General features: G+C 39.9%; 1 protein-coding gene across 1 annotated transcript; it reads right to left on the reverse strand.

Annotated features, from left to right (window-relative positions):
- Nucleotides 1-752: 752 nt before the first annotated feature.
- On the reverse strand, nt 753-8,059 carry LOC311496570 (uncharacterized protein; the record flags this gene model as incomplete). Its single annotated transcript, XM_084556457.1, has 5 exons — nt 753-1,501; nt 2,335-2,385; nt 4,455-4,718; nt 7,070-7,429; nt 8,038-8,059. 5 exons carry the CDS (start codon nt 8,057-8,059, stop codon nt 1,401-1,403), a joined length of 798 nt encoding a protein of 265 aa, XP_084412583.1. The 3' UTR covers nt 753-1,400.
- Nucleotides 8,060-12,180: the final 4,121 nt, after the last annotated feature.

A 12,180-nucleotide genomic window follows, 5' to 3' on the forward strand; every position in this document is an offset into this window, starting at 1 on the left:
TGAAAGCAGATTTCTGTAAAGCAATGATGATTAAAATGGATCTCTACCTACCGCTGGATCAGAACCATCAACAGCTGCTTGTTGACTTGGAGACATGATCCAGATGTTGGAACAAGATGGAAAGTGGTCTCGCCTGAAGCAAACACGTTAGAGAACAACATGTATTTAATTTCAGGATGCTGCCCTTTGACGTGTGTAGATTTAATTTGATTTTAAATGAATAAAAAGCTCAGAATGAGAAAATGAAAACAGTTCCTTTGGCACTAACACACCTGGATGTGGTCACATGTTCTGACTTTTAAAGACCAAGTCAAGGTTAAAAAGTCCTTGTGTGACTTTCTGCTGTCAGCGACCACCAGAGGGAGGCAGACTATCAACACCTTACAGTGTTATGATTTAAAAAAACGGAAGAGAGGCGAGAGGAGGAAATGAAAACTGAAAACTGTGAAAATAAAACCACATGAACTCGTCTCTGAGAAAAGGGGAACCTGAGGACTGAGATTTACTACGACTCTGGTCGGTCGACCCTTTAAACTCACAAGAAGTCGGTTTTACAACATGAAGAAGTAAAAACTAACTTCTATTTTTCTAACTGAATGTGAAAACCTTTTTTTTTTTTTTTTTTTGACGTGTCATGACATATCACAAATTACGTTTAATTCTTTATTTGGAGATTTATATTTTCCTTGATTTATATACAATTTATGATAGAAATACAGTAATTAAATGTAATTAAATATGTAGCTGGTTATATGAAGGGTCATGTCCTCTATGGTAACATTTATTAGGTCAAGGTCAAGGTCAAGGTCAGGTTTATTTATATAGCACCTTAAACCAAAGTGCTTTACAATTAAAACAATCACAATTAGAACATCAGATTAAAAAACACAACAAAGCAAAATAAACATACAAGCATAAAGTGTGTGAAACAATAAGAAACACTACAAATAAAAACACAATAAAAACTATGATGATAAAACTTTCAGTCATGGGTTAAAAGCCAGGGAGAAGATTATTAGTCAACAGGAAGTCAGGAAATCACACGCTAATGTTTTCATTCTGAAAACATTTAGAGATATTTTCTCTTATTAGACAAACTGACTCTCCATGAAATGTGACCGTCCACATTTATCACCATTAAAATATTATACTTGTAGTTTATCCAGTATCTGCTGTGATGTTTCTGGTAACTGCTGATCAGTGGTCTACAGCAGCTTGGAGGAACGTTAGAATGTTATTTGTCAGTGAACTGTGACTCGTCAGCGACACAGTGACAGGATGCAACACTTTATTTAGAAGCATACCTGACTTTTACCGTCAGTAGTGAGTCATTGTTAATATATGGCAGTTTGTTGTTTATACAACAACTTGATATAAGAGTCTGACAATGAAGAACAGCCTCATCTGCGCATCAGTGTGGCGGTGACCACGCCCAGCATGAAGGCGACGGGCACAAGCAGGAGGGCGGTGTACAGGAACCACGGCTCTGGGTACAATGGTGCTGGGAAACACAAATTAGATTAAATTAAATAAAATAAAATTAAATTATTATGTAAATTCAAATAAAATAAAATAAAATAAATTCAAATTAAATGCTATGAAATTAAATTATATCAAATAAATAAACAATAAAATTAAATTAAATCAAATTAAATTAACAATAAATTAAATTAAATGCTATGAAATTAAATTATATCAAATAAATAAACAATAAAATAAAAATTAAATTAAATTAAATTAAATTAAATTAAATTAAATTATGTAAATTCAAATAGGTCAGCTTCTGCCAAACAAGTATTTTTGGTGTGCTACTACTCTGATCAGGTGAAGTGATGAAAGCAGCAGTAACTAATCTAACTCTAAAGTGTGAGTCTGTACAGACCAAGACGAAAACCAGAGACTGTAAAGAAAGTGGACGCCATGGCAGCTTAAAGCGTGTGGAGCTCCCCCTGGTGGCTGGCTGCTGTACATGCATTATAGGCCATGTAAGCCCCGCCCCCTCCATGGGACTTGGGCCAAACTAAAACATTAAACAAAATTATAACATAATGCTGATATTTGTTGGTTTTGTTTTGTTATTTCCAACATTTCTTAGTAACTGGTGGAGGTTGAGCAAAGCCCACTGGTGAGTCTAGATGAAGTGTAGACTCTCAACATGGCGACGCCCGTATCCCAGGATACCAGCATCAGTTTGACCAATCTACCAATCTATGGTGGAAACGTCTCAAAGAGTCTTTCTAGAAACAAACCACCAACAGAAAAACAAGGCATCTCCTCTGATTTTGTCTGATTTGACTCTCTAAGTTTCTTTAAGGACAGTTTGGACAGACTCACCTCCAACACCAGGCCACTGTGTCCCGGACATATTTTGTTGTCCATGTCCACCTTGTCCAGACACACACACACAAAAAAAAAAAATCATTAGAGTCATGAAAGTAAAGCTTTAACACAAAGAGCTTCATATTTGTTACATGAGTTTAATCAGTCAACAATTAGAGACTCATAGATAATTAGCAGCTTTTGGTAGCCATTTCCAAAATGGCCGCCTTCATAGGACTGCAGGGAAATCTTTGCTAATTTTGGAAACGTTATGTTATGAATATAGTTTATGTTGTTACTAATATTTTAATATGGATATTTAATTTATCGAATTAACTTATAATCAGTGTTTGGAATAACGCCGTTTAAAGTAACGGCGTTAGGTAACGCCGTCATTTTTTCAGTAACGGGGTAATCTAACTAATTACTTTTCTCGTCGTTACAACGCCGTTAACGTTACTGGACATTAAATGCGGTGCGTTACTATACATCGATTGAATAAACTGTGTAATCCGAACGCACCCCTGGCTCACCGCTAGTGAGGAGGTGGGTTAATAACGAGATAAGCGATTATGATTGGCTAAGGCAGAGTCATGTTTCATGGTAGCCAATCAGAGCCAGTGGTTTTACACACATGACAGCACACGCGCCACACACACACCCAACAGCTCAACAGAGATTCGATGAAGCAGCAGAGACGGCGAGTCAGGAGCAACCCGATGAAAAGTTGGCATTTTCAAGGTGGAGATATAAGCACTACTTCAATAAATAAAAGAATTCACTGTGGTCAAAGGGAGGAACGTGCATGTAATGTGTACATTATGTCCAGGAGCAAAGACTTTCTCGACATCCGCTGTAAGCAACTCTAATTTAATGAAGCATCTCACAACGACACACGCATTTACAAAGCTAGTGGCCAAAAACACCGATACCTCCACCACAGACGATAGCTCGCCGTCTAAACCCTACCGAAATATAAATATTATAAAAATAAATTTAATATAAATATAATTATAAAATATATATATAAATATCGAAAGTTATGTACAAACACCTGTCTGTTCTAGTCATTTCAACTGACTTATGAAAACTGCTCAAAAAAATCCAAATTCTTTGACATATAGCAACTTTTTTTTTTAACAGTAACACAAATAGTTACTTTCCCTGGTAACGAGTTACTTTTATTATAGAGTAATTCAGTTACTAACTCAGTTACTTTTTGGAACAAGTAGTGAGTAACTATAACTAATTACTTTTTTAAAGTAACGTTCCCAACACTGCTTATAATAACTTCATATTTTATATATTATGTTAGAGTAAAATCAAACATGATACAGCAGGTACACAAAATATTTTTCTAATTTAATTAAACTGATTATTTGAAAGATTTAAACGTGCATTCATTTATTCCATATTAGTGGATTTTTTAGATATTTATGTGATATTTCTGTTCAACTTAATGTTGCAGAGGTTCATCATTGTCTTAAATCGTCAGAATAACACAATTAAATGACGATCAGAGCCTGTAGAATATATATTTACCAATTCAGAGACACAGACTTTAGTTTTGCAGTTCACCTTTTCCTGAACAACAACAGAAAATGTTTTAATTTTCAACCAAAAGGTAAAACTAAAAGCCAAATAAATATTTAAAGTGTTTGTTGTTGCTCTAAAATTCGGTTTAAATGTCCTAAAAGGATTTTATTCATTATTATTTCATGCCTCAGGCTTCACAGGGTTAATTCTCCACAGTGTGCAAAAGCTTTGAGGCGTCTCAGACGTTTAGTTTGGTTTCATTTGTTCAGTTTTCTGTGAACATAAGCGAACAACAACGACGGCGAGGAGCAGATTCTTTGAAGCCACTTCCTTTCGCTCTGGAAACAGCTTCCCATGACTCACAGAGACAGAGCGGGTGAAAGAGATCAGCTCCTAACTCACTTAAATCAGAGCTAGAAGAAAAACTGTAAAACGTTTGTGTTGTAAATTAAAACACGAGAAGCTTTGAGTTTTGTAAACCTCCTCCAAATAAATGTGAATTCAGTGGTTTATATTTGTAGTAGCAGGAAAGATGAGCACATCATCTGACCAGTGACTCCAGACTGTTTAAGGCTATTCATGAAAGCTGCAGCTGTTACCAGGCAGGTGGCTGTAGAAGATGCTCCTGGTTATCAGATCTCTGTTCAGACGCAGCTGACACTCATATTTCCCTCCCCCCCTCAGAGAGAAGGTCTCGGACAGAGTGACGAACGGCCCGGAGGCGTCTCCTAGAGCCGAGTCGTCCGTTTCCAGCCTGCAGCCCTCGTGGAGGACAGACAGAGTGAAGCCTGCGCCCCTCGTCACGGAGGCTTCGCAGCGGAGCAAAGAGTCGTTGTGGTTGGTGACGCCGAAGAGCACCGTGCCTGAAAACAGGATTTAGATTTTAAAGAGCTTTTTAGTAGCTGCTCACATGCAGGATGTCACAATCAGAAATGCCTTCGACGTCCAGATCCTGCAACAAACCCAAACCCTAACCCTCACGTTAAATCATCTTCTCACACTTCTTTGAACCTCTTTGAAGCAAACCTCTCAGTTTCATATTTACTTCCTCTTTCTCTTTAATTATCCAGCTGATGTAAATACTCTGCTTTCCTGACAATGTTGTTCTCCTTAGAAACCTTTTAATAAACACAACACAGAATCAGGCCTGACAGAGACTTCCTAAAAAGCTTCAACAAACTCAACTTGGCCTTGATTCTGCACTCGACTCATGAATCAAATCTGATTTTAATGAAACGTAAAAACTGAAACGTGGAGTTGAACACTAAAGATTTAAACCTGCATGATGTGTTCTTTATTTAGACCCTCACAGTGATATCCATCCTCACTGATCTGGTCTCTAGAGTCCAGGTTGAGAGGTAGAGATCCATCAGAGACAGCAGCTGCTACAATATTCTACTGACCACATGATGGCGCTGCTGATTTACAGACACACAAACTGAGATCAGATCTCAAGTGCTGGCTGGGGACGCATGTGGAGACACATTTAGATTAAGACCAGGTGGAGACATCTGCAGAGGACATACAACGTTTAACTTTGCTTTACATCTAAAAATCAAAGCTGATCCAAACTCATGTGTTTGGATCACCTTGTGTTTGTAGAAGATGTTTCCTCCAAGTGTTCAACTCTTAATGTCTGGTGGGGAGTTTAGGTTTCTATCAGGAACATCTTTAGGTGGAGTCCACCTGAAGGTCACATGACTAGAGTCTGGTAACCACCTGATCCTCTCTTGTCTCACTGTTCAGACTAATCTGGATGGCAACCTTCAGTTAAAACTGAGGAAGCCGCTTGAAACATCATCCTGAAAGTAGACAAAGGGAACCCCATCAAACACATGGAACTGAAATACTTGTCTCCAGTATCTGCTGTGACCTCCTTGTAACTAAATGTTTCTGGTAACTGCTGATCAGTGGTCTACAGCAGCTTGGAGGAGTTTTAGCCCATTCCTCAGAACAGAACCACTTCAGTTCTGAGATGTTGGTGGGTTTCCTCACATCAACTGCTTGCTTCAGGTCCTTCCACAACATTTCTATTGGATTAAGGTCAGGACTTTGACTTGGCCGTTCCTAAACATTCATCTTGTTCTTCTTTAACCGTTCTTTTGTAGAACCACTTGTGTTCTTGGTTCTCGTTGTCTTGCTGCATGACCCAGTTTCTCTTCACATTCAGCTCATGGACAGATGTCCTGACATTTTCTTTTAGAGTTCACTGGTAGAATTCAGAATTCATTGGTCCATCAATGAGGACAAGCCGTCCTGGTCCAGATGCAGCAGAACAGGCCCAAACCAGGACATTAGCACCCCCATGTTTGATGGAGGGATGAGGTTCTGATGCTGGAATGATGCAGTGTTGTTTCATCTCATTTAAACCAAACTATTCTACTTTGGTCTCATCTGTCCACTAAACATTGTCCCAACAGTCTTCTGTCTTGTCCACATGATGTTTAGAAATGTTCTTCTTGGAGAGCAGTGTCTTTGTCCATCACACCATGGTTGTTGAGTGGATTCATCAACATTAACATCAGCCAATGAGAGAGAGGCCTTTAGCTGCTTAGAAGTTCCCCTGGGTTCCTCTGGGACCTCTCAGACTATTATGGAGTGATCTTTGTTGGTGGACCACTCCTGTGGAGGGGAACAGTCGTCTTCAATCTGTCTGACTGTGGATTATTTGTGGGTTCCAAACTCTTTAGAGATGGTTCTGGAACCTTTTCCAGCCTGATGAGCAACAACAACTCTTTCTCTGAGCTCCTCAGAAAGCTCCTTTGTCCACAAACATGTGTTGTGAAGATCAGACTGAGACAAATCCCTGATTTATTGAAACTAAACCAGGAACTGAACCACACCTGAGTCTCATGACGTTGATGGAAACACTTCTGAACACATGGACTCTGATTGGATCCTAGAGGAGCTCCTCTCTGATATGTAATATTGACTCATTTCCGTTTCATGTGTCTGACTGGGTTCTCTTTGTCTACTTTCAGGACTAGTGTGAAAATCTTTTGACGTTTTGAGTCATTTCTACAATGAACTGTAGAAACATCGTCTGGAGTCTTTGCTCAGACATCAACCTCAGTCCTTCCCTCAAACCTAAACTTTAATCTACTTCTGTCTTTAATTTGAGAAACCCCAGGAGAAGATGAACCTATAAACGTGAGGACATGTGTTCCTCTTTTACAGCAATAAACAATGAGAAAAAAACCCACGTCATATTTACCATAAACCAGCAGTGTAGTCTCGTTGCCCTTTCTCCTGAAACTTCCCTCCGTCGTGGTCGTGATCGAGAGTTTGCACTGGTACTTCCCACTGTCAGTCCACTGGACATTTTTGAGAAGTATGGATTTATTCAACGAGTCGGGGTCGTCCAGAAGGTCTACCCGTCCGACATATTCCTCCGAGGGGGTCCACATTCGGGGTGGGGGGGTCATGTCCTCCTTCAAGTACATCCAGTACAGGACGGGTTGGGAGTCCATCTTCACGTTCCGGGAGAGCTGCAGCCAACAGGGCAAGACGACGTCCTGATCCAGAGCAGCGGTGATGACGGGAGGCTGGTAAACCGAGACCGTGGAGAGGGCACCTGGTAAAAAACAGGGTCAGGACCAGAGGTCACAACTTTGTGAGTTTAACATGAAGCTGTTTTTGTTTTCAGCTTGAAACAGGAAGCTGCTTTTACTTTTATTAGCTGAGGTCAGCACTGGGACAAACCGACCTCTGAGGGAATGTTTGATTGCCTCTTTCTCTCATCACTTACCGGACCCCAAGAGGAAAATACTCTTTTGAGGGGAGGACGTTCTGAGCCCGAGAGGAAAACCCAGCTTTCAGGAAAAAAAAACATTATAACACAATGACTTAAAGTTTACTAAACAAGAAGTGAAATAAAGAATTTTCTTTTAAAGGAGAACTAAGGCGGTGGCTCTGATGGGAAAAAAAAATCACTTCCTAAATGATTCATCTGTCAACATCGTCAGGTGCTTTGAGTTCTCGCTAACTCAACCTGGAGAGACCTGGACGACAGATGACGGGCATCTGGGATGGACGCTTCCTGTTCTGAGCACGGTCACAAAACCAACACAACCACTTTGTTTAAAGGGATCTGTCTGAAGAAACCTGCAAGAGACCTGAAGAAACCTGAAGAAACCTGAAGAAACCTGCAGGAGACCGAAGCTCAGATGTCTTCAAATTCACCTTGAAGATTCTGCAAGTTCATCACCTGACGCTGCAGATGTACGATCAGATTAGTTCATATTTCCTGTCTCATTTAGAGGAAGTGCATATATTCTTCAAAAACAATTAATAAGAATAATCACTGCAAACTTTCCGAGCGTCATCACACACACAGAGAAGCAGCCAACGAAGCCGTCTTCAAAAAAAACACCTTGCACTCAGTAGCCAGTTTATTAGGTATACTAGTGAATGCATTCTAATGAAACACACCTGCAGAGAACTGTTCTGTGGTTGGTAGAAATAAATAGAGATAAATAATTAAATGAATAAATACTTTGTACTTTCAGTAAAAAAGACTTCACAGCTTGTTCCAAAATATCCATCATCTCCTCAAGTCAGTGCAGTTCAACAGCTCCACAGACGCCATCCTCCACATTGATCATCAGTTAAATCAAAACCTTTTCTGAACATTAGATGGTCATACACTTTAAATAGTCTGTTTGCACAGTACTATATACTGAATATTGCACTAGTTTAGTAACATTAGGCAGCTACTGCTTATTGTTTTTGGACTGTTTAATTTCTCACTTTATCTGTTTTTGTATCAACTAATTTATCATCTGATCATCTCTTCTATTGTAAATTATATTATAGGTCCTGTTTATAGTCTACTCACATTTAACGAATAAAATCAATCTGTGTAATATGTTCATGCTAAACTGCATTTCGTTGCTCTGTACCTGTACATGTGTAATGACAATAAAGTTGATTCTAATCTAATCTAATCCAGGAGGATTTGAGATTAGACTGAATTCACTAGTGTACCTAATAAAGTGGCCAAGTCAGTGTATGTTAATATTTCTGTGGCATAGACAACCAGTAGACCACAGGAAGAGATCCAACCTCCAGATACTTAAATAAATTAAACCACATCTACAGTTTCGGTTTTTCAATAAAACTGAAGTTTCTAACGCGCGCTCTGCTCCTCAACGGAACGAGAAGAATCGAAAGAACTCTGGTCTCCTGTTGGGTTTCACAATCAAATATAAATCTAAGGTTTTCCTCTAGAGTCTGGAGTAGCTCAGCTTCAGGTTTAATTTAATTTAATTTAAAGAAAAGAATAATCTTTTACCTGTGATTAGAAAGCAGAGAAACATCCACAGAGTCCATCCTGATTTCACCAAAACACAACTTTGCTGAACTTTGCTGAAGGTCATGTTTTGTCAGATGGAGACAACTCAGAGCGCGCAGACAGACTGAGTATCAAGGAGCTTCCTTTATAGCTGTTCTCAGGAAGTGGGCGTTTCATTTAACTCTAGTGTTTTTTCTATGAGAGTCTATGTTACGTGACAGGCAGGGTCAGGGGGCAGAATTCTTTGTATGTGTGTCTTCCCCTCCTGTTCTCTTCTTCCCCTCCTCCTTCTCACTCCTCTCAGGTTAACTCAACCCAATTAGAGTATACCTGTGGATCACACCTGGCCAATCACCCCAGGGGAGAGGTTTTTGTTTGTATTTTGTTTCAGCTGTAGTCTTAGGCCTCGTCCACACGGAAACGCAAAAACGCAGAAACGCAGAAGTTTTTCATCGTTTTGGCCGATCGTCCAGACGTATCCTGTAAACACATAGCCCTAAAACGCACTTTTCTGAAAACGGGTCCCAGGGTGGAGAAACTCGCAAACGCAGCTCTTGCGTTTCTTTGTGGACGGACACAAACGGAGAAAACGATGACGTCATCGCCACACCCCCGAGCAGCCTTCCACATCCCGCGAGACGTCTCATAACAACATCAACAACAATGGCGGACTACATGCTCGTGTTCCTGCTGGAGAAGATATTGAGCCTATTAGGGTTACTAGGGCAACATATCATGCTCCTGTGCCACCACGCTGAGCAAAAAAGGAGATTTGTAAACAGCGCTCAAGATTTGTGCGCATGCTCCGCCTCTTCCTCTCCGTTTTTGGTTAATTTCTGAAACTGAAACAGCGCCACCTATAGGCCTGGAATAGGAAGTAGCGTTTTCGGTCGTGCTGAAACGGACCTGTGTGGACGCGGATATTTCTTGAAACGATGATCGAAAACGGAGAGGGAAAAGACCGTTTTCGTACGTGTGACCGTGGCCTCAGTATAGGCCTAGTTTTGCAGTATGTTTTTATGATTATTTGGCACAGCCACACCGTCTCACTCTCCTCCACAATTGTGTTTTTGTATTAGTAGTGTTGCTTGATTAATAAAGCATTTTTCTTTTCTTCACCACACAAACACTGGCATATTTAGTTTGATTGTTGTGTTTATGTCTCGTTGCATTTAAGGGGTCGTAACAGTCTACAACAACCTGTTGACAGAACCACTGGACTGGACCACACAGCGTCTTGAAGTCTGCAGGAGAAACCAAGGTGGAAGTTTCCAAGAAAAGTTTCTGCTGCTCAAGATACAAAAAAAATTTAAAAAAAAAAGAGGAAAGTGTATGTTTAGGGAAGCAGCTCTGGGAGTTTTTCTAAAATGTTTTTTGGAAAAAAAAAATCATTTTTCTCTTACATAAATAATCATTAACTATGAACTGTGGACATTTCTCTGTAATATTGCGACAGTTTCTGGGACTTTCCAGAGATTAAAGTGACATAATACCGTCTGAACTGTCCCTCTCTCATGAACATTAGGTGTACCTAATAATAGATAAAATAAAATCATAAAGTGGAAACTGAAAGGGTTGTTTGCACCTGAAACAACAACTAAGCTCAGACTCAAAACCATGAACAGCTGTTTCTTGTTTGTGCGTCACATAGTCTGTATATAAATATGGACACCACGTCTCCTCTTCCTCTCATTGGTCAAACTGACTCTATTTTCCCGGGGATACGGGCAGCGCCATCTTGTGAGTTTGGATCCAGAGTCTGATCAGTACGGTCTGAGGGCGGAGCCACGTGGAGCCGTGATATTGATGCCCCGCCCACACTTCCTCCAGACTCACTGGCGTTTTAGTTTAATTAATACTACGCTCTGCTCTACCTCCACTAGTTACCTCCACCTGTTTCTATAGTGTCAGATAACTAAACTTATCCAAAAATTGCCATTTGAACATTCATCAACATTATATTAACTACCTAAAATGACAGAAACCATCCTTAAAAAAAAAATTATTTGACGTGTATTTTAGTGTTTTACTTTGGCCCAAGTCCCGCCCACTAACAAGGAGGGGGTGGAGCTTATGACCTATACTGCAGTCAGACACCAGGGGGAGCTCTACTTGATTTGGCTTCACTTTAGAGGAGCTGCTCCACCGTCCATCTTTATACCCTCTATGGTCCGTCATGACCTGGGAGGTTGATCCCTATTTTAGAACAAACTGTGAAGTCTCTGGCACGTTAAGTTATTATTTATTTCTTGATCTAAGTCTTGATGTTAGTTAAAGATCTGGAGGCAGATGTCACTTGTCAGTGTTTGGTATTTGTCAAATATTTGGGGAAGCTTGAGAAACCCCTCAATAAATAATCATTAACTTTGAACTGTAATCCTGTGACAGTTTTGTTGAGATCCCAGAGATTAGCGAGGCGGCAACTGTAATGTAATTACTCTCTGTGCCAGTAGGAGGAGACAAACGTTCCCCACTGCTGCTTTAATTACTGATGTTCATCAAGTCCACTCGCTGTCTCTTAACTCGTTTAAATGTTGTTTCCTAAGTCAAAGCTGAAATAATATTTTAAAGGTAATTCATATTTGATTTTGTAAATATAAAATGATATATATTTTACAAAATACTGATGGATGTTGTGTGATTAAAAGCTCTGTTGTTGAATTTGCTGCTGTTTTAAATTTATTTCTTGCTGACTTTTAGCCACATGTGATTGTGACTGGATGTCAAACTGAGCTGTACCATGACCTTTAACTAAATCTGCCAAAACCGGCTATACTGACTACACATTTTTTCCGTGCGTAGGCTAAATATTTCCCTTGCAACTGTTCTTTTTGTAGTATCACAGAGTATTTGTCAGTTTGACACCGAAGCCTCATGGCAGTGCATTACCGAGGTGTGAAGACCACCCACTAGAAAACAGGATATGTATTCCGTCTCTGCAAACCCACTCGAGCAGTCGCTTCATCTTGGTATAAAACATCCTGTGGTAAATGTGTGTCAAAAAACTGCATGCCACTTTTAAATAACATGAG

This window comes from Chelon labrosus, assembly GCF_963514085.1.
Source record: "Chelon labrosus genome assembly, chromosome: 12".
In the NCBI taxonomy this organism is placed as follows: Eukaryota; Metazoa; Chordata; class Actinopteri; order Mugiliformes; family Mugilidae; genus Chelon; species Chelon labrosus.